General features: G+C 42.0%; 1 protein-coding gene across 5 annotated transcripts in view; it reads right to left on the reverse strand.

The window, feature by feature from the left end:
• Positions 1 to 18,395, reverse strand: part of CDK12 (cyclin dependent kinase 12) — a 90,079-nt gene extending 71,684 nt beyond the window's left edge. For 3 of the 5 annotated variants that reach the window (XM_066364309.1, XM_066364307.1, XM_066364308.1), the window contains exons 1-2: positions 16,706 to 18,395; positions 9,145 to 10,023 (exon numbers count right to left, since the gene is read on the reverse strand). In XM_066364309.1, coding sequence (XP_066220406.1) covers positions 9,145 to 10,023; positions 16,706 to 17,751 — 1,925 coding nt within the window. In that variant the 5' untranslated portion in view covers positions 17,752 to 18,395. The remainder of the gene's footprint in view (positions 1 to 9,144; positions 10,024 to 16,705) is intronic. The other 2 variants (XM_066364310.1, XM_066364311.1) reach the window with 2 other exon arrangements.
• Between the last annotated feature and the right edge of the window lie 4,594 nt (positions 18,396 to 22,989).

Consider the following 22,989-nt stretch of genomic DNA (forward strand, 5'->3'; position numbering starts at 1 on the left):
AGCTAAAATGAATAAATAACCCTAAAATATATAAGAAAAAATAATCCAAGAAACTTATTTCAGAATAATAATTAAAGCAGGTGAAGGAAGATTCTCATGAAAAACAACAAAATATAGTCAATGGGGGAGAAAAGAATGGCTTTCCTGGAATAGATTAGAAATCTGTTTTGGGATACAATTTTTTTTAACTATTGCAATTTATTTATGAGTCAAGGATTATTATGAGTCCCAGGTTCAATTCCCAGTCAGGGCACAGAGGAGAAATGACCATCTGCTTCTTACCCCTTCTCTCCCCTCCCCTCCTTATTCTCTCTCTCTCTCTCTCTCTCTCTCTCTCTCTCTCTCTCTCTCTCCCTCTTCCCCTCCTGCAGCCATGGCTCAAATGGCTCAAGCAAGTTGGCCCCCAGTGCTGAGGATGACTACATGGTCTGGCCTGAGACACTAAAATAGCTTGGTTGCCAAGCAACAGAGCAAGCCCCAGATGGGCAGAGCATCACTCCATAGAGGGCTTGCCAGGTGGATCCCAGAGTTGGGGTGCTAGTGAAGTCTGTCTCTCTGCCTCCCCACCTCTCACATAAAAAAAAAAATCTCCAATTTTTAAGACATTCAGGGAAAAACAATTCCTCACTTCCCAACTAATATCAGATATTTTTTTAATTCCTGAAAAAATAATTTAAACATTTTTATTTTTCAATTACAGTTTGTATTCAGTATTATTCTGTATTAGTTTCAGGTGTATGCATAGTGGTTAGCAGAATATTCTTTATAAATTTCAATTCCTCATGATTCAGAAATACATTACTTATAGGTTCTGCTTCACTAGAATCAAAAGCATCTGAATTCTCTCACCATCATTTCATGTAAGGTCAGTCTATATTTTATATTTGGGTCTTACTTTTCTCCGTTTTATTTTTTGAGTTCAAATACAATTTGCTACTCTGAAAATATACAGTGTTTCTGAAAAAAATCACATTAGCATGTTTTTCTCTTTCTTTTAAAAAGATTTTACTTATTCATTTTAGAGAGAAGAGAGAGAGAAAGTAAAGGTGGAGGGTAGAGCAGGAAGCATCAACTCCCATATGTGCTTTGACCAGGCAAGCCCAGGGTTTCGAACAGGTGACCTCAGTGTTCCAGGTCAATGCTGTATCTACTGCACCATCACAGGTCAGGCAGCATGTTTGTTTCAAAAAAGAGTAAGTGTTTGACAGAATATGTATGTCCTACTAATTCAGGGTATAAAAGTTGAACAGAGGCCAAACCCTGTTTCAATAAATTCTAATGTTCCAAAATCCCTGGAATATGGATGGCCCATAAAATTGCAATGCTTAACAACATTATGGTCTTTACCCTTTAGTGAAGGGTATCAGTAAAATGCAGCTCTAAATAGTGCTGAGGAAACATGGATGTTGAGAGGTTCTAGCACAGGAGAGCAAACACTGAGTATCTTAGAATCAGTACTTCTTGGTGCCCCAGTTATATCTGTAGACAATTCACACATATGGTGAGTACGTTGCATAATCCTCATATGTAATTTTTTTAAAAGTTGCCAAGCTCCAGGACTGCCCAAAGTTTAAAGCCTCTTGAAATTTAGAATGAAGGAATTTAATCTGTACACTGTAAACACCTCTAATAAAAAGTTTTTATTGTTAAAAAAAGAAAGTGTGAATTTACATATAAACTATTTAAAAAGAAAATTTCATAATTTTAAAATTTCAACAGCATAAATACATAAAATACGATCACGAATCCTCTTCCTCTTGAGACAGGTTGTTTAAAAAGTGATTTGTATTTACAAACTTAAATTAAAAATTTGAGTTGAATACATTAAAAATGGAAACCAGGCCCTGGCCGGTTGGCTCAGCGGTAGAGCGTCGACCTGGCGTGTGGGGGACCCGGGTTCGATTCCCGGCCAGGGCACATAGGAGAAGCGCCCATTTGCTTCTCCACCCCCCCCACCTTCCTCTCTGTCTCTCTCTTCCCCTCCCACAGCCAAGGCTCCATTGGAGCAAAGATGGCCCGGGCGCTGGGGATGGCTCCTTGGCCGCTGTCCCAGGCGCTAGAGTGGCTCTGGTCACCGCAGAGTGATGTCCCGGAGGGGCAGAGCATCGCCCCCTGGTGGGCAGAGCGTCGCCCCTGGTGGGTGTGCCGGGTGGATCCCGGTCGGGTGCATGCGGGAGTCTGTCTGACTGTCTCTCCCCGTTTCCAGCTTCAGAAAAATACCAAAAAAATAAATAAATAAAGGAAACCGGCCTGACCTGTGGTGGTGCAGTGGATAAAGCGTCGACCTGGAAATGCTGAGGTCGCCGGTTCAAAACCCTGGGCTTGCCTGGTCAAGGCACATATGGGAGTTGATGCTTCCTGCTCCTCCCCCCCTTCTCTCTCTCCTCTCTCTCCACCCCCCTTTCTAAAAAATGAAAAAAAAAAAAAAAAGGAAACCAAGCATTCTATTAGCAAAATCCTAAATCAAAGAAATGCTCACAGAGATCCTTTCTTTTTAAAAAAATTTTTTAACTTATTAATTTTATAGAGAGAGAGGAAGGGAGTAACAGAGGGAAAGAGAAAGACAGAGACACAGAGAAACATTGATTTGTTGTTTTACTTTTTTTGCAACTGAGCTACCTGGCCAGGGCAGATCCTTTATTTTCTTTAAGAGCTCAATACTTTAAATAAACAGCCCTTAAGAACAGTATAGACTCGCTCTGGCCAGATAGCTCAGTTGTTAAGAGTATTGTCCTGAAGTGCAGAGGTTGCCAGTTCGATCCTCAGTCGGGGCACATACAGAAACAGATCCATGTCCCTATCTTTCTCTCTCTCACTCTCCTCCCTTCCTCTCTCATTAAATCAGTTAATAAAAAAAAAGTGTAGACTCTACAGAGGTCTAATAAACTTCAAATAAACTAGCTATCAAAAAAAGATTTAAAAAAACCCAATGTGGTTAACTGAAAATTTAACAAGTATACAGATGATCTCTTTAAAAGTAAGAGCTCCTGATGAACGGCTGTGTTCACGAAGAATGTGCCATAGTGAAGTGGTTGTTTGGCAGCCTTTGTTTCTTGAAGCCAAGAAATGTAAACCATGTATAAGGGCATTCTCATTACTAAAAGTTAAACTGACTCCTGCATTTGACACTTGGGTTAAAAAACTGCCCAATCCATATGTCTGAAAGAAAAGTTTCATTCTTTTCCCAACAGGATTTTAACTAAAAGACAAACCCTCTAATACAAACTTAATGTCATCCATGTGCCAAATGATTTAACTACATGCCCAGTGTCATTTCATACAAGCCCTAACTCTGGCTCCTTCAGCATTTTTACAGTGGTACCTTGAGATACGGACAGACCAACATACAAAATTTTAAGATATAAGTTGTAACTCGGTTCCTATTTTTGTTCGAGATCCGAGCAAAATTCCGAGATACGAGTCGTGATTCAGGAAGCTACCGCTAGTTGGTGCGTTGGCGCACAGGTCCAGTATTGGCGGTTTGATATACGAGATGACTGACTTACGAGCTTGGTTACAGAACGAATTAAATTTGTATCTCAAGGTACCACTGTACTTATTCAAATAACCTGTATTTACTGATTGTATTCTCTGTTCTGTTTAAAGCACTATAGACAATAAAAAGATATACGTCATATTCTCAACATTTAAGCCGCTGTAATTTCATATAAAAAGACAGAATATAAGTGAGACCTATGTACAATTTTTAAATTTCTTCCTGAAGTTTCCCTTTATTTATTTTTTAATAGACTGATTTTGGAGAAAGAGAAGAAGAGAGAGAGAAGCATTCATTTGTTGTTTCATTTCATTGTGTATTCATTGACCACTTTCCGTATGTAACCTAACCAGGAATCAAACCTGCAACCTTTTGTTTTGGGACGACACTCTAACCAACTGAACTGAAAAAGGCCTATTTATTTATTTTTACAGGGACAGAGAGAGAGAGAGTCAGAGAGAGGGATAGATAGGGACAGACAGACCGGAACGGAGAGAGATGAGAAGCATCAATCATCAGTTTTTCGTTGCTGTTGCGACACCTTAGTTGTTCATTGACTGCTTTCTCATATGTGCCTTGACCGCTGGCCTTCAGCAGACCGAGTAACCCCTTGCTCGAGCCAGTGACCTTGGGTCCAAGCTGGTGAGCTTTTTGCTCAAGCCAGATGAGATGAGCCCACGCTCAAGCTGGCGACCTCGGTGTCTCAAACCTGGGTCCTCCACGTCCCAGTCCGACGCTCTATCCACTGCGCCACTGCCTGGTCAGGCTAAAAATATATTTTTTAACTTACTGATTTTACACAGAGGAAGGAAGAAAAAGAAATGGAGAAACACTGATTTGCTGTTCCACTCATTCATGCATTCATTGGTTGATTCCTAAGAGCCCTGACCAGGGATGGAACTCACAACTGTGGCATATTGGGATGATGCTCTAACCAATTGAGCTACCCGGCCGGGGCTCTGAACAAAGTTTTCTTACATAAAGATTATTTTTCATGTGAAAGATAAATGCAGGCAGTACATGCATAGAGTAGCACCAAAAAAAAGTAATACACATACAATCACCCCCCCAAAAAATCTTGAATTTAAAATTAATATATAGTGAAAAAAAATTGATAGTTAAAAGAAATCTTCCATTTTTCTACCTTTAATAACTTATTTGTATTACATAGGAAAAACAACTAATAATAATCATATACTTAAAAATAATCACACTGAACCCTGGCTGGGTGGTTCAATAGATAAAGTGTCGTCCCATCCCGGTGCACCAAGGTTGTGGGTTCAATCCCTGGTCGGAGCATGTACAAGAAGCAATAAGTGCACAACTAAATGGAACAACTAAGTGGAACAATGAGTTTGATGCTTCTCTCTCTCTTAAATCAACAGGAATTTTTTTTAAGTGAGAGGAGGGGAGATCGTGAGACAGAGTTCAGCATGCATCCCAACTGGGATCCACCTGGCAACCCCCGCCTATCTGGGTCTGGGGGAGATGCTCAAATCAACCAAGCTGTTTTTAGTTTAGCACCTGAGGCTGATGCACGGGGGCCAGCCAAGCTATCTTCAGCACCCAAAGCTGATGCTCAAACTTAACCAGCCAGTGGCTGGGGCAAGGGAAGAAGGAGAGGAGGGCAAGCGGAACGGGGAGAGAAGTGGTTAGTTAATTTTCCTGCATGCCCTGACTAGGAATCAAACCTGGACGTCCATACACCAGGCCGATGCTCTATCCACTGAGCAAACCTGCCAGGGCCTTAATGGAAAACTTTAAAAAAAAATAGTTACACTGGATTATAAGATATTTATACTTCCCAAATCAGAATGAATATGTAACAAAAATGGTCTGCTCACTTCATTCTCTATCATACACCTTTTGTGTGTGTGTGTGTGTGTGTGTGTGTGTGTGCGCGCGCGCGCGCCTGTGTGTGTGTGTGTGTGTGTGTGTGTGTGGCAGAGACAGAGAGAGAGTCAGAGAGAGGAACAGATAGGGACAGACAGGAAGAGAAAGAGATGAGAAACATTTCTTCGTTGCAGTTCCTTAGTTGTTCATTGATTGGTTTCTCATATGTGCCTTGATGGGGGGGGGACTACAGCAGACCAAGTGACCCCTTGCTCAAGCCAGCGACCTTGGTTGGGTGCAAGCTGGTAAGCCCTGCTCAAGCCAGATGAGCCCACACTTAAGCTGGTGACCTCAGGGTCTCGAACCTGGGTCCTCCACATCCCAGTCCGATGCTCTATCCCCTGCGCCACCACCTGGTCAGGCTTTCTCATACACATTCTTTGTTTGTTTTTGTTTTTAATTTTTTCTGAAGTTGGAAACGGGGAGGCAGTCAGATAGACTCCCGCATGCGTCCGACCGGGATCCACCAGGCATGCCCACCAGGGGGCGATGCTCTGCCTATCTGGGGCGTTGCTCTGTTGCGACCAGAGCCATTCTAGCGCCTGAGGCAGAGGCCATGGAGCCATCCTCAGCACCTGGGCCAACTTTGCTCCAATGGAGCCTTGGCTGCGGGAGGGGAAGATAGAGACAGAGAGGAAGGAGAGGAGGAGGGGTGGAGAAGCAAATGGGCGCTTCTCCTGTGTGCCCTGGCTGGGAATCGAAGCCAGGACTCCTGCACACCAGGCCGATGCTCTACCACTGAGCCAACCGGCCAGGGCCCTCATACACATTTTTAAAGAAAGCCACACAGCCTGAGTAGGTGTTGGCACAGTGAATAGAACATTGATCTGGGATGCTGAGAACCCAGGTTCAAAACCCCATGGTCACCAGCCTGAGCATGGGCTCATCTGGCTTTAGTGCAGGCTCACCAGCCTGGGTGCGGGGTCACCAATTTGAGTATGGAATCATAGACATGGCCCTATGGTCACTGGATTGAGCCCAAAGGTCGCTGGCTTAAAGCCCAAGGTTGCTGGCTTGAGCAAGGGATCACTGGCTTAGCTGGAACCCCCTGGTCAAAGCTCGTATGAGAAAGCAATCAATGAACAACTAAAGTGCTGCAACTACAAGTTGATGGTTCTCATCTCTCTCCCTTCCTGTCTGTCCCTGATTCTCTCTCACGCTTAACAAGAAAAAAAACGGGGGAAAAAAAAAAAAGACAGCCACACATACTCAAGTGAGCACTGAATAGTCTTACTTTACTCTTCATGGCCAGTCTAAAATACAGAAATCCCTATGTGCCCCTCCTGCATCCAAGGCTCCATTGGAACAAAGTTGGCCCAGGCACTGAGCATGGCTCCATGGCCTCTGCCTCAGGCACTAGAATGGCCCTGGTGGCAACAGAGCAACGCCCCAGATGGCAGAGCATTGCCCCCTGGTGGGCATGCCGGGTGTATCCCGGTCGGGCGCATGCGGGAGTCTGTCTGACTGCCTCCGTTTCAAACTTCAGAAAAATACAAAAAATATACATATATATATTTATTTATTTATTTATTTATTTTGGAGAGAAAGAGAGGGAAGAAGTGGGAAGCATCAACTTGCAGTAGTTGCTTCCCGTATGTGCCTTGACCCAGCGAGCCCAGGGTTTCGAACTGGCAACCTCAGCATTCCAGGTCAATGCTTTATCCACTGTGCCACCACAAGTCAGGCTATTAATTGATTTTAGAGACAAAGAAAGGAAGGGAGAGAGAAGGAAGCATTCATTTGTTGTTCTAGTTGAATATGCATTCATTGTTTGCTTCCTGTATGTACCCAGGGGTTGAACCCACAACCTTGGCATTTCAGGACAATGCTCTAACCGAGCTAACTGGACAGGGCCACACTTGCGCCTTATTAAAAGGAGCAGTGGGTAGTTTGGAAACACATAGACATAAAGGGCTGAAATATATCACTGTTCAAATTACTTATGTTGCTTGAAAAGTAATGGAGGGTTAGGAATTGGTCTAGGATGCAAGATCCGTGCTACTTATGTATTTTTGTGCTTACAATGAAAGTTTGGGGCAGTAAACTGAACTCATATCCTAGAGAACAAGAGGGCAGGTACTCAGTAGAAAAAAAAACAGTATAGCCCTGGCTGGTTAGTTCAGTCAGTTAAGAGTGTTGCCCCAAAATAACAAAGTTGCAGGTTTGATTCCAGGTCAGGGCACACACAGGAAGCAGCAAAAAAATGCACGACTGAGTGAAACAACAAATGCTTCCCTTCCCCCTCCCACTTCTCTCCCTTCCTCTCTCTGTCTTTCTAAAAACCAATGAAAGTTAAGCGCTGGCTGGATATCGCTGGAGTGTCATCCCAGAGTGTGGAGGTTGCTAGTTTGATTCACTGGTCAGGGCACATACAGGAGCAGTTCCACGCTCCTGTTTCTCTCTCAAAAAAGTGAAGAAAAAAAAACGGTAACACAAACACTCTCATGGCATATGTCACTGCTAAATCATGTTCGGTGGTACTTGTCTAGCTAGTCCTGCCAAGAAATTAAATAAATAATGCCTTTCATAAAGTCATATTTATGCTACATAATCATTTAATCAGTTCTCAATACTCAGAGGACTCATTAAAATTAGAGCTATTCCCATCACCCCAATGTGAATTTATATTCTAATTAGTAAAGATTCTACATATTATTATTATTTTTTATTTATTTATTTTTTTTTAGCAAGAGAGAGAGAGACAGAGAAAGGGACAGGCAGGAGCAGATAGGCAGGAAGGGAAAGAGATGAGAAGCATCAATTCTTCATTGCAGCACCTTAGTTGTTCACTGATTGCTTTCGCATATGTGCCTTGACTGTGGGGCTACAGCAGACCAAGTGACCCCTTCCTCAAGCCAGCAACCCCACGCTCAAGCTGGTGACCTCAGGGTTTCGAACCTGGGTCGTCCGCGTCCCAGTCCTACGCTCTATCCACTGCACCACCGCTTGGTCAGGGATCTACATATTATTCTTTTGCTCATTATTATAGAATAATTGATTTTTTTAAACAGAGCTTTTGAAATAAACCTCGTTTATTTTTCTCCTGGATCAGGAGAATAAAGAACTGATACAAAAGACATTTTGGGAACCACTGAGGATAGGTCAGGATTATTATTTATATTGTTACTGATTTTATTAGAGATATACTAAAGTACTCAGAAGTGTCAAATATCTAGTTAAAGCAAATGTGGAAAAAAGTTAAAAATCTAGGTGAAGAGTATATAGGTGTTAATGGTACCATTCTTTTAATTTTTCTACAGCTATTAAAATTTTCAACATACAAACTTAAGGAGAAAAATGCTACTGATTTTTTAGAATTTAAACCAAGGCCCTGGCCAGGTGGTTTAGTTGGTTAGTGTTGTACCAATATGTCAAGGCTGCAGGTTCAATCCCTGGTCAGGACACATATAAGAATCAACTAATGAATGCATATGTAGGTGTAACAACAACTCAATGAGAGTGAACAACTTTCTCTAAAATCAATTTAAAAATTTTTTTTAAATAAAACCTGAATTAAAATAAGCCTTATCAGTAAATAAACTTATGAGAAAAAGGATTACTAGGCCTCAAATTGTAATTCTTCCTAAGGAATGTCATAAACAAAAACTTTTCCAATGAAAACCAAACATCAAAGGCATTTCATATTCCTAAAAGCATTCTAAATAGCCATGCATTAGAGCAGTTTCAACAAAGTTTGAGAAAAAATGTATTACATTTAGATCAAGAGGGTTTTCTCAGTTAATTATGGGACTTACCTATCCATGTCATCTTCTCCAAGTAATAAGGGTGGGAGGGGCAGAGGAGGTAACGTTGAGGTCTTTAGGTGTGGAATAGCAGCTGTTACAGATACTTGAGTCTTCACAGAAACCTGTACAGGGGGCTGAGAATTTGCCTGAGAGGACAAAGTAGATGTCCTTGGGTGAGTAGAAGGGGGCAAAGTTGAAGTACTAGAAACAGGAACCTGACTAAAAGCTGGTTGGGGAGGAGGCAGAGGCGGTTGCTGTGAAACAGCTGGTAGTGGAGGCAAAGGTGGCAAAGGGGGTGTCTGAGGTGGAGGGGTAGTAGTTGGTAAAGGAGGTGGAGAAGTAACTGCAGGGAGAAGTGGAAGGGTCTCCTTTTCTGATGTCTCTGTCTCTTTAGGAGTAACAATCTCCTCCTTTAACACCATGGGTTTAGAGTCTCTTGTTCCCTGAACTTTCAAATCTTTAAGAACAGTATGCTTCTCAGAGTTCTCATCCACCTTTACTTTCCCTATATCTAAAGAATTTTTGGCCTCTGTGTTTAGATGTGTTACATTCACCAGTTCAGTATCTGGGGCAGATTTTTCCAATTTTAAACCTCTGGGTAACTTTTTAGACTCCAAACCTGAGTCCTTAGCCTCTACTGAACTGTTCTCTTTTCTAGCCAAAATAACAGGTGAACCCTTGGATTCCTTTCCATCCATTTTTGCTGCAGCAGCAGCTGCTCTTTCCTTCTTTTTCCTACTAAGTTCAGCTCCCAAGCTCGAGTTCAATGGAAGCCTGACAGGTGAAATACTGGAATGTCGACTGCGTGACCCGGATCTTTTCTTTTTATTGTGAGAAGATGAGTGTCTTGAATATGTGGGACTTCTACTTCTAGACTTCATGGATTTCCTAATGGAAAAAGAAAAGGTACTTTAGTGGATAAGCTATAGCAATATAAAGAAAAAAATTTAAACTATGAAAAAATATGACATAAAAAAATCACTTTTTGACTGACCAGTGCTCACGCTGTGGACAGAGCATCAACCTGGGACGCTGAGGACCCAGGTTTAAAACACAATGGTTGCAAGCCTGAACATGGGCTCATCCAGCTTGAACACAGGCTTGCCAGCTTCAGTGTGGGATCATCAAAATGATTCCAAAATCACTGGCTTAAGCAAGAGGTCAGTGGCATAGCTTAAGGAGGTTCCCTCAACCCCGCCAAGGCACATATAAGAAGCAATCAATGAATAACTAAAGTGCTGCAACTATGAGTTGATGCTTCTCATCTCTCTCTTTCTCTCAAGGAAAACAACAAAAATCCATTTTGAATAAGTCAGCATTCATAAAAATAGATTAGGTATCAAATAATAATAAAACAATATTGGCTCATTAATTGGTTTACTAATAGTAACAAATGTACCATACTAATGTAAGATGTTAATGAGAAAACTGGGTACCAAGACATAAAACTACAATGCATTATCTTCATAATTTTTCTGTAAAATTAAAACTATTCTAAAAAAGTTTATTTAAGAAATAGATTAGAACAAAAATGTAATGACAATATATTTCAATCATGTAACACTAAAAATTATTTAACTGGAGGAATATTGATCGATATATTTTCCCCATGTTGGAAAATACCTATATTCACAATGTTTACTTTTAGAATTTTCGTTTCAATTTCTCATGAAGTGAAAACATGATTTAAAAAGTCATACTTTATACTAAAGGTAGGTTATATCAATCAGGAAATTAAAAGTAACTAGCATGCTTCACCAAAATATAAATTTAACTAGAGAACTAGTTAATTGACAGATTCCAGAAAAAAGAATTTGTTCCTTATATGCTCAGTGTATAACTAAGTTGTGCCTATATAAAACAAACTCCCAAGATACAAGAGTTAGGAGTTAAAATATATAAATTAGAGAAACCTAGCCCTTATTAATTCTTTTTGCTTTTTAACTAAAGCCTAATGTGGGCCCTGTTTGAGAACAAAAAAATGTATTACACTTAGATCAAGAGGGTTTTCTCAGTTAATAATGGGACTTAACCAGCAGATAACTTAGTCGGTTAGAGCATTCTCCCAATATGCCAAGGTTCTGGGTTTGCTACCCGGTCAAGGCACATATAAGAATCAACCAATGAATGCATAAATAAGTGGAAAAACAAATCGATGTTTCTTTCTCTTCCCCCTCTCCTCTTTCTCTTTGAAAAAATAAAAAAGCAATCAATAAAAATTATTTTTAAAGCCTAATGTGCTTAGCCTGACCAATGGTGGCAAAGTGAAGAGAGAGTCGACCTGGGATGCTGAGGACCCAGGTTCAAAATCCCAAGGTCGCCAGCTTGAGTGTGGGGTCGCCAGCTTGAGTGTGGGCTCACCAGCTTGAGCATGGGATCATAGACCCATGACCCCATGGTCGCTGGCTTGAGGCCCAAGGACAATGGCTTGAGCCCAAGGTTGCTAGCTTGAGCAAGGGGTTATTGGCTCAACTGGAGACACCTGGTCAAGACATGCATGAAAAGGAATCAATGAACAACCAAAGTGATGCAACTATGAGTTGATGCTTCTTCTCTTTCTCTCCCTTCCTGTCTTTCTCTCTTGCTTAAAAAAAATGCCTAACGTGCTTAGGCTTCAAGGTGTGGGGTGGCAGGGGTTGGAGGTAGCACTAAAATTATAATTGGAGAAAACATAATTTGCCCAGGAGTATAAAACAAATTGTTTCCATTAAATCTTCAATATCTTCCAATGCCTCCCTTTATCTTTCATCTTTGGTAAACTGACATGAATCAAAATGTTTCGAACAAATAGTATAGGTGTGTAGAGGAAACAACTCAAATAATGTTGGCCATCGTTTTCTTAGACCTACACTGTTTTTTGGAATTTTGCTCCAAAAACTTAGTTAAAATATCAAGTCATTATTAGAATCAAAGTATTCAAAACAACATACAGTAAACATGAAGATATGAACTATTTAAAGTAGTTATTTCTCTGATTGAATATTAGCTGGGATAAAATTAACACCTCTATCCCAGGAGAAACTTCTAAAATCCTAAACATTAAGTAATGTCAGAAACCATGCTATATAAAACCACTGTTTCCATAATCTTTCAGCATGACTAAATCTTCCTAAGGAACTGGAATGTCTGAGTAGAAGACTACTGTTAATGGGACATTTGGATGGCCATATACTAAATATAATTAAAGTTTTTTTATGATACAAATGCTGTACTTGAGATCCAGACCCACTTTTCAAGGGAACAAAAGGGGAGAGAAAGGACTACAAATAGATAAATTCAGGAAACAATAAAAAATGTCTTCAGGCCTTGCCCAGTTAGCTCAGTAGGGTAGAGTATCATCAGGAAGTGCCAAGGATGCAGGTTTCATCTCAGGTCAGTGCACATACAGGAAGCAACGAATGAAAGCACAACTAAGTGGAACACCACCAAATGAATCCCTCTCTCACTCTCTCCCCCTTCCTCTCTCTGCCTCTTTAAAAATCAATCAATTAAAAAAAAATCTTCAGCCTGACCTGTGGTGGCACAGTGGATTAAGCATTAACCTGGAATGCCAAGTCTAAAACCCCAGACTTACCCAGTAAAGGTACATACAAGAAGCAATTACTACAAGTTTATGCTTCCTGCTCCTCTCCTCTTCTTTATCCTCTCTATAAAATCAATAAATCTTGGGGAAAAAAATGCCTTCAAAATCAAATGTATTTTTTCTCCTAAATTAAGTTAGGTTTCATCCATCTGAAATAAAATGGCTAGTATTGATCATTTTTTATTTGGTAAGTGCAAAGACCTTGTATTTCTGTCAAAGCATTTTGTCTTTTAAAAATATGTTGCCCCCCCACCTGACCAGGCGATGGCACAGTGGACAGAGCGTTGGACTGGGACGCAGAAGACCCAGGTTTGAGACCCCGAAGTCGCCAGCTTGAGTGCGGGCTCATCTGGTTTGAGCAAGGGCTTGAGCCCGTCACTGGCTTGAGCAAGGGGTTACTCGGTCTTCTGCAGCCCCCTGGTCAACGCACATATGAGAAATCAATGAACAACTAAGGTGCGATAACAAAGAGTTGATTCTTCTCATCTTTCTCCCTTCCTGTCTGTCTGTCCCTATGTCCCCTATCTGTCCCCCCCCCTCTCTGTCTCTATCAAAACAAAATAAAAAACAAAACAAAAACAAAAAAAATATGTTGCCCCGACTAGGTAGCTCAGTTGGTTAGAGCACTGATCCGATACACCAAGGTTGTGGGTTCCATCCCCAGTCAGGTTACATACAGGAAATCAACCAATGAATGCATGAATAAGCGGAACAACAAATGGATGTTTTTCTCTCCCTTCCTCTCTCTCTAAAAAAAAAACCAATAAATAAAATACGTCTACTTACATACATACATACATACACACACACACACACACACATATAAATACACACACATATGTTGCTTAATTTTGACTCTCTCCCAAGGAAAAAACACAGAATACCATAGAAGGGATCTGTACATTCCTCTACTGAGTCAAAGAAACTTTTGTACTTACTGTTTGTAATTCCGCTGAAAGAGGAAAAACATGTAATGCAAACACAAACACATGATGCTCTCTACAAATCAATTAAAAATGTGCATGTGACTCTAGGATTATTATGTAGTGTTTATATTTGTGTCCTATACTGTCATAGTTTGTCTCCAATTCTGTCTTGATTTATTTTTACCATTTTTGCACTAATTCCAATTAAGTGAATAGAGAAAGAGAAAACGTGAGCTACAAATCCAAAAGGAATCATTACAAAGTCATAGTTCTTACTTAAAGTCGTTTTAGTTTTAACTTCAATGAACTTCTGCATTCCCAAATCCCACAACAATAAAAATTCTCAGGCCATGGCTGGGTAGCTCAGCTGGTTACAGTGTTGTTCCAATACACAAGGTTGCAGGTTCAGTCCCTGGTCAGGGCACATACAAGAATCAACCAATGAATGTGTAAATAAGTGGGGGGAGGGGTATTTCTCTCTAAAACTAAAAAAAATAATAAAAATTCTCAAAACAGCCTTATTAACCCTGATCAGATAGGTAGGTTGGTTGGATGGGTGCATTGTCCCAATATACACATATTGCCAGTTCAATCCCTGGTCAAGGAACAGGCATGGGGCAGATTTATGTTTCTGTCTCTCTCTCTCTCAAATCAATAAATTTTAAAAAGAAACAGCCTTATTAAACTAACATGCTGAAAATATTTCTAAGAGTTCTATAAAAAAACTACCCAACTTTATAGCCTGACTGGTGGTGGTGTAATGGATAGAGCATCAACCTGAGATGCTGAGGTTCCAGGTTTGAGATCCCAAGGTTCCCAGCTTGAGCACAGGATCACCAGTTGAGCGTGGGATCATCAATATGATCTCATGATCACTGGCTTGAACCAAAATGTCACTGGCTTGAGCAAGGGGTCACTGGCTGGACTGGAGCCTCCCCTCAAGGCACATATAAGAAGCAATCAATGAACAACTAAAGTGCTGTGGCCCTGGCCGGTTGGCTCAGTGGTAGAGCATTGGCTTGCTGTGTACAGGTTCCGGGTTTGATTTCTGGCTGGGGCACACAGGAGGAGCACCCATCTGCCTCTCCTTCCTCTCTATCTCTTCCCCTCCCACAGACAAGGCTCTCCTGGAGCAAAGCTGGCCTGGGTGCTGAGGATGGCTCCATGGCCTCCACCTCAGGCACTAGAATGGCTCCCGTTGCTATGGAGCATCACCCCCTAGTGACTTGCTGGGTGGATCCCTATCGAGCACAAGCGGGAATCTGTCCGCCTCTCCGTTTCTCACTTCAGAAAAATAAAAAAAAATAAAGTGCTGCAACCATGAGTTGACGTTTCTCATCTCTCTCCCTTCCCGTCTCTCTCCCGCAAAAAACAAAAAAACTAAGCAATTTTACCAATAGTATACTAAAGACTTACCTATTTTCCTATATATAAATTAGCTAGTGAACTTTAGCTTATAGTATACACGTGAAAGTGTTTATAGTGAAGTATACCGGATGTCAGCAACTTATTTTGAGATAAATCAAAAGACGGATCAATGAACAGATGGGTAGATATAAAATATATAGCAAATATTTATTGTAGAATGTGGGTGGTACACAATTAGGTCCTTACCACAATTCTTTCAACTTTTCTGTTTGAAAAAGTATAATAAAATGGAGGGAAAAGGACTAAGGAACTTCATACCGTGACAGCTAGGAATTCTGCAGCTTGATCAATTCAAACTAGTCTATGAAATAATTATAACTTTAAGTTAGCAAAAATTATTCACACTGACATATAAAAGATATGCATGGGTTTTTTTCAATTAGAGTAATTTCTCTACTTGTAGTCAACAAAACCATTTTCCTTACTCACTGAATTTGCTGACCAGATCCAGGTACGAGGCACTGTGCTATGCACTTAATATATTCACTAATTTAATCCTCACAACAACTCTAGAAGTTGGTAGTTATTATTCCCAATTTACACGTAAAAAAAAAAAAATCAGGCATGGAGGAGTTAAATTATTTGCCAAAGGACACAGAACACAATTAGGATTCCACTCAGGTATAACTCCAAAGCCTATGTTCTATTTTTGTGGACAAAGGTGAGTCCACAAAGAGGAATGTACATCTCATCATCGATGAACAAGAACCGTTCCCTGTAGGATTAAAAAGCTTTGGTACATATATACTATGGAATACTACTCAGCCATAAGAAATGATGACATCGGATCATTTACAATTAACATGAATGGACCTTGATAACATTATATGAAGTGAAATAAGTAAATCAGAAAAAACTAAGAACTGTATGAACCCATACATAGATGGGACATAAAAATGAGACTCAGAGACATGAACAAGAATGTGATGGTAATAGGGAGTGGGATAAGGTGGTGGGAGGGGGCGAGGAAGGAGAGAGGGGGGGTGGGGAGGAGCACAAAGAAAACCAGATAGAAGGTGACAGAAGACAATGTGACTTTGGGTGAGGGGTATGCAACATAATCAAATGTCAAAATAAATTTCAAACTAACATGCCTTCCTTGCAAAAATAACAGTAAAGGCACTACTACCACTTTCAGAGAAAGATTTTGGAAATTGCCAGTGGTCACGGGGTAGGTCAATGGTGGTGTTGTAAAGAAAATCAAATTATCATTGGAACCAATTTCTGCTAGGTTCTACCATCAAAAGGAAAAAAGGACTAATCAGTTGAATTTTCATTAGAAACATCTGTGAAAAGACAGGAGTCAAATTTTTAAGTTATCAAGACATTGCTAGATAAGCTTTGGAAACTAGTACCAACTCTTTGCACTCAATAAACAGAAGCCTATGATTTTTCTCACAGGAGCATACAGCTAAAGATCCTGCCAGTGGAGGTACCTACCTTCAGCAGTTTTAGGCATGCAAACTCTTCACTTTTTAAATTTTGGGTTATCAAGAGATCATTTACTCACTTGAATGATGAGCCAACAGTACTGTTCTAGTCAATGAACAATGTCTTAAACAAAACATTACTAATTGCCAGATCCTCATAACCCACCCTAAGAAAGAAAAGGACTGTTAGACAAATAGCTCACCTGGGAAGTGGACTCCGACTCAAAGACCGTTTGCTGATGAAAGGGCTGCTGGATCGCCTTCGACTATAGGGACTGGGTGATCTCCCACTGTAAGAGCCACTCCTTTCATAGCTGGACGAACGTCTCCGGCTGTAGGGACTCACAGACCTCTGTCGTCTATTGTAGGGACTGGGTGACCGGGTGCTGGACTGGTATGCCGAAGGCTCCTTGTAAGGTGGGCTAATGGACTGCCTTCTTGAGGTACTTCCAGGACTCTTCTTGTAGGAGTCATAATTGCTGGAGGTGTGAGATCTAGGGGGACTAAGGTCATAATCTTGGCCGTAAGAAGCTCCTGAGGGGCTATCATCTTGCTTGGGGCTGTCGGACCATTTCCTGTGTGGACTCCTGGATCTCCGTTTAGGGCTGTCCACTGTTTTGTAACTTTTGGGAGTTTCCCTTTTCCGATGACTTTTACTCCGGTCTTTGTGCCCAGACTTCAACTCACGTTCTTTCCGGGCCTTCTCCTTATGGAGTTTGGATGACCTGGATTCCTTGTTGCTGCTACTTTTGGAGATCTGTGCCTTCCCATAGTCGTCATTCTCCTCATTTGAACGCTTTGAACTACCTGATATCCGCTCCTTCACCGATCCTGACTTGCTGGAAACTTCTTGGTTTTTTTCTTTTTCTGTCTGTTTACTTTTTAGTAAGTCCCGGGAACGTCTGTGCGGGTGGTGACGATGTTTGTGCAGGCGGTCACTCCGATCAGTTCCACGACGTTCATCATTCTCCCTGCGGTCTAGTTTGAAGGCCATGTCGTCAGAGAAGGTATCTGAATCAGAGCTGATGTCATCATACTCCACCAAAGGTTTGATAATTGTGCCCACAGGTGCGGCTTCGGGGGTCACCAACCCCATATCTTTGGAGTGCTTGGACTTGTGCCGTTTGTGCTTCGACACCAAGCGGTGACGCTCTCTGCTGGAGCTGCCACTTCCCGACGACGGCTGTAAAGTTCCAGAAGGTCCTCCACTCCCGTCCTTCTTGCCCCCATGTCTCTCTGGATTGGGCATTCCCTTTCCCCTGGCCTCAAAACGGGGAAAAAGTTCCCCAGCACTCCAAAAAGTAGCCCCCACCCTCCCCCCAACCCCACACCTACCAAAGCGCCCCTGGAAGGGGTGGGGAGGGAAGGGACCCCAGCGCAGGCTCCTCCTCCCTCCCGACTCCTCACCACCCTCCTACATGGGGGGGGGGGGGGTGGAGGAGCGAAGGAGCCAGGGGAGAAATTAGTTCCTCGGCAGTGGAGTAGCGAGACAACGGGCAGCCGCTCAAGTCTGTTTGCCCTTCTCCCCACGCGGAGCCAAACCTCAGGCCTGAGGGCCGGAGAGGTCGAGGAAGTAGGAAGCCGACGTGTAGGGCCGACCGGCTCTAGAGCCCTATGAGGACTGCGCGGGCCTTTCCCCTACCCCGTAGCCCGACTCGGGGCGGCTTCCCGTCGCTCAGGTCCCGCGGCCTCGGTATCTCACACCCCCTTTGTCCCTCGCTCCTGAGGGAGCTCCTTTTCTTGCCTCCGCCTCAACCTCAATACCTCACACACTCACTCGCTCACTCACACAGACTCAGTCAGTCACACACTAGGTTAAACCGAAACGGCACTTGGAGGAGGGGGAGGGGGCAATCCCAGGAAACATCGCGAGAACTCTAAGCTCGCGGTATTTCGTGCTTCCCTTTCACCACTTTCCGCTGTTTAATCAAACAACGCGAGAGCAGATCCCGAGCAAGAAACGTGATGTTCATATTCTCGCGATAAACTCCCCGCTCTTTCCTTAATAAAAGCTTTATGAAACGGAGCTAGGGAGCGGTGTTTTTTTTTTTTTATTCAAAACTTTATTGATAACCTTTTGAATAAATATTCCCAGGTTAAAGTGCAAACTAATTTTTTCATACTTTATAATTACCTGGATTATTAAATAGGACAAGAGTCTCAAGGTCTGGGTGGTTCTTACTAAATGCTACTCTTGCTGTTAAATTCTAGCACAGTATTTAGCAAACCAGCTGTAAACAGGGTAAGTTCGATAGGAACTCAACCAGCCAATTGCAGAAGAGGAATTAACAATGTAATTAACTAAATAATGTATATAAACAATAGCTAAGCTTCCCTTGGGGGAGCCAAGAGCTTGGGATATGAATCCCCTGGCCCCTCTACTTGCTGCAAAATTATCTTGGAACAACCACCTCTAGTTCTAGAATAGAACACCTAAAGTGGGGAAACCCTTGATTTCCCTAAGAGGGGGGAAATATTGTCAACAGGACACAGGGCTAATGTGGGGACATTTCAACCCAAGTACCTCAGTATTAACAATGCTTATAACATATAGTGAATAATACGTGCATTATCTCATACTACCCTGCAAAACGTGATATCCTCACCTTTATTTTACAGGTAAGGAAACGCAGACTCAGAGAAATTCAATAACTTATTTAAGGTAACAAAGCCAGTCTAGCAAATGCTAAAGGTGGAGGTTCACATTCATGTCTGACACTAAAGCACAAGCTCTTGCATTGTGTTTCCAGTCTGCTTAAAACCTAAAAACCTGGGCCCTGGCCTGTTGGCTCAGTGGTAGAGCATCTGCCCTGCATGTGTATGTCCTGGGTTTGATTCCCCATCAGGGCACACAGGAGAAGCACCATCTGCCTCTCCTCCCTTCCCCCCATTCTCAATCTATCTCTCTCTTCCATTCCAGCAGCCATGGCTCAGTTGGAGTAAGTTGGCCCCAGCACTCAGGATGGCTCCATGCCCTCCCCTCAGTTGCAAAAAATAGCTTAGCTGCCAAGCAACGAAGCAACCCCTCAGATGGGCAGAGCACCACCCAGTATGGGGCTTGCAAGGTGGATCCTGGTTGGGGTGCATGCAGGAGTCTGTCACTCTGCCTCCCTGCTTCTCACTTAAGAAAAATTAAGCCTGACCAGGTGGTGGCGCAGTGGATAGACCATCAAATTGGGACGCAGAGGCCTGACCTGTGGTGGCGCAGTGAATAAAGCGTCGACCTGGAAATGCTGAGGTCGCCGGTTCGAAACCCTGGGCTTGCCTGGTCAAGGCACATATGGGAGTTGATGCTTCCAGCTCCTCCTCCCTTCTCTTTCTCTGTCTCTCTCTCCTCTGTCTCTCTCCTCTCTAAAAATGAATAAATAAAATTTAAAAAAAAAAAAAAAAAAAAATTGGGACGCAGAGGACCCAGGTTCAAGATCCTGAGGTCACCAGCTTGAGCATGGGCTCATCTGATTTGAGCAAGGCTCACCAGCTTGAGCCCAAGGTTACAGGCTAGAGCTCAACATCGCTGGTTGAGCAAGGGGTCATTCACTCTGCTGTAGCCCCCCAGGTCAAGGCACATATGAGAAAGCAATCAACAACTAAGGTGTCGCAATGAAGAATTGATGCTTCTCATCTCTTTCCCTTCCTGTCTGTCTGTTCCTATCTGTCCCTCTCTTTGACTCTCTCTGTCTCTGTCACACACACACACACACACACACACACACACACAATTAAGAACTTGGTCCTGGCCGGGTAGCTCAGTTGGTTAGAGTATTGTTGGGATACAGTAAAGTTGTAGGTTCAATATCTGGTCAGGGCATATACAAGAAACAACCAAGGAATGCAAAAATAAGTGGAACAACATATCAATGTCTCTCACTCTCTCTCCATTCTACCCTCTCTCTAAAAATCAATAAGTAAAATTTAAAAATAAGAACAAAAAAATAAATTCTAAGAACTTGAAAGCTCATCATCTCTTGGGATCATCTATGGCTTTTATTGATTTATTTAGCCTTTTATCCTCATACAGAAGAGTATAATTATGAATGAGAAAAGCATAATATTTATGCACAAGAAAAAATAGTGCATACAATGCTTCTCAGTTTTTACTTTTTCAAACTCTTTGCACACGTTAATTCATTCCATCTTACAACAACACTCTGAAATAGGGCTGTGAATGATGGGAAACTAAAGCACAAAGAAGTTGTGACTTTTCCAAGCTTATTCATTCTTGTGTGAACAAATTTATTGGTGAGATTTTAAGACCTATGTCTGTGGAATAGTGCCCATTCAGGACCCTTAAAGAGGACATAGACAGTATAGTCATACCACAATATATAAAGTAATAAATGTCATAAGAATGATACAGAGCACTGCCGAAGTTCAAAAGGATTTGGGAGTGTTAAAAGAAAGTTTTATAAAGGGCGTTTGAGTTGGTCCAAGAAGAGGAGATAGGATATTAATATGCAAAGGTGAGAAGATTGACCAATAAGTTGGGAGCCAGAAAATATTCGAAATAAAGAGAGAAGCATTCACTCTAAATTACTCCCTGAAAATGGTCTTATTGCCTTTTGGTCATATGGGCACTAAAAAAAAGTTTTTACTTAAATATTTGAGTCCAAATAAATGTATTTGAGTAAGAGAGCATCCCCAAATGATTTTATTTGCTACAGCTCGAGCTTTGAAAATCCAAATTACATGACAAATGGGATGTGGTAAATTGTTGAAAAACTGACACTTTCCCTAGCTTGATAGCTCAGTGGGTTAGAGCAGTAGTTTTCAACCATCCCTGCCAATCTGCCAAAAATTATGTGCTAGTCCACAAGAGTTAACAACCCTGATGTATACCACTGGGTTAGAGCGTCATTTGATATGCAGACGTTGGCAGTTCGATGTACATACAGAAACAGATGAATGTTTCTGTCTCTGTCTCTCCCTTCTTCTCTCTCTAAAAATCAATAAATTAAAAAAAATTTTTTTTGAAGCTGACAACCTATTTAATCAGTAAGTGGTTTAGTAATAAACAAATATAATAATGGTCTGTTGTAATAAATGTTATTGCTAATTGCTCTGCTCTAATTACTCAGAACTACAATAAAATATACTACCTTTAAATGTTTGAGTCCATAAATGAAAAAGACCAATGTTTTCATGGCAACATTTTAATTATCCATGAAAGTAGTCAAATTAATGCTACTGAGGAGCCCTGAGGAGCCCTGAGGAGCCACTGCGCCACCTCACCAGCAGGTGTTGCAAAGTACCAAGAGCTACAGAATCGATATTAATATTTTAAGAGGCTTAAAGAACATTTTATTAATTTGGGTTAAGGTGTGCAGAGAAATTTTGTGAATAATCTCTGTACTGTGTGATTGGCCTAAAACCAGGATGGCCCTTGGCATTGTATTGTAAATGCAAAGGGAAGGAAAACATGGATTCCCTGACATTCCACCAGGGGTGAATGGCTAGCCAGGTGCAGGAAGAGAAAAGCCAAAATAAACCTTTTCTTATAGTAATGAGCCATTTGCGGGCATTTGTCCCCACGGAAACTACCTCTCCCATGTGAATGCATATAGTTAATATGTGTGACTCTGGACAAAGAGATGGCAGATAAACATTAGAAAATATAGGACTGTCTCTTAATATGTAAAGAGACATCTTTCTATCATTGTGTTGTCTTGGAAATTTTGTTTTCTCCAAAATGATGTATGGTTTGCAAATTGAACATGGTCCTATCATGTTGAAGGGCATATGACTATAACCAATAGTGGTAAAAGGCACTTAATTGCAATTTTTGCTTCTATACTTCCCGCTTGCAAAACTATAAAAACTAAGTAGAAAAAAGGGCCGGCACGCTCTCCCTCAGACCTCTGTTGGAGTTGCCGCCGCTTGGCCAAACTAGACAATAAAGCTTTGGTGTGTAATAGACAGATTTTGTTCGTGTCTTCAATGTTTCAAGTCCCTCTGGATTAGGCTTAACATTTTGGGGGCTCTTCCAGGATCGAGGGACCACCGTCGGTCTGCACACCGGAGCTTTCTTGTTCAACCCCGGGTAAGTAAAACAAGGTCACAACCGTTTGATTGCCATGCGAGCCTTGGCTGACAAGCCAGGAAGGGGCCGGTGGCCATCTCCCCTCAGACACGAAGTTAGGAGATTTGGGAGGGCACCCCGCTTTTAGGGAACCCTGTTTGAGTTTAGATATTCCAAGCTCAGGGGAAAAGTGGCGCCTGTTTGTCTATCTGTTTTTGTCACTGCATTCGTCTTGGTCCTATTCTCCCCACAGTCAGACATGGGTGGCAGAAGCAGCAAAGGTCCGCAGTCCCCCCTTGAATGTATGATTTCTCATTTTAAATTGGCTTATGTTCCACAGGAGGATGTATACAGGGAGAAATTCTGCAAGGGCCGCCTTCGCACGTTGTGCGAACACGAATGGCCCACATTTGGGGTAAGCTGGCCCACCGAGGGGTCGTTCGACTCAGTCCTGGCCCGGAGGGTGTGGTC

The sequence above is a fragment of the Saccopteryx leptura genome, chromosome 2, assembly GCF_036850995.1.
Source record: "Saccopteryx leptura isolate mSacLep1 chromosome 2, mSacLep1_pri_phased_curated, whole genome shotgun sequence".
NCBI classification, from domain to species: Eukaryota; Metazoa; Chordata; class Mammalia; order Chiroptera; family Emballonuridae; genus Saccopteryx; species Saccopteryx leptura.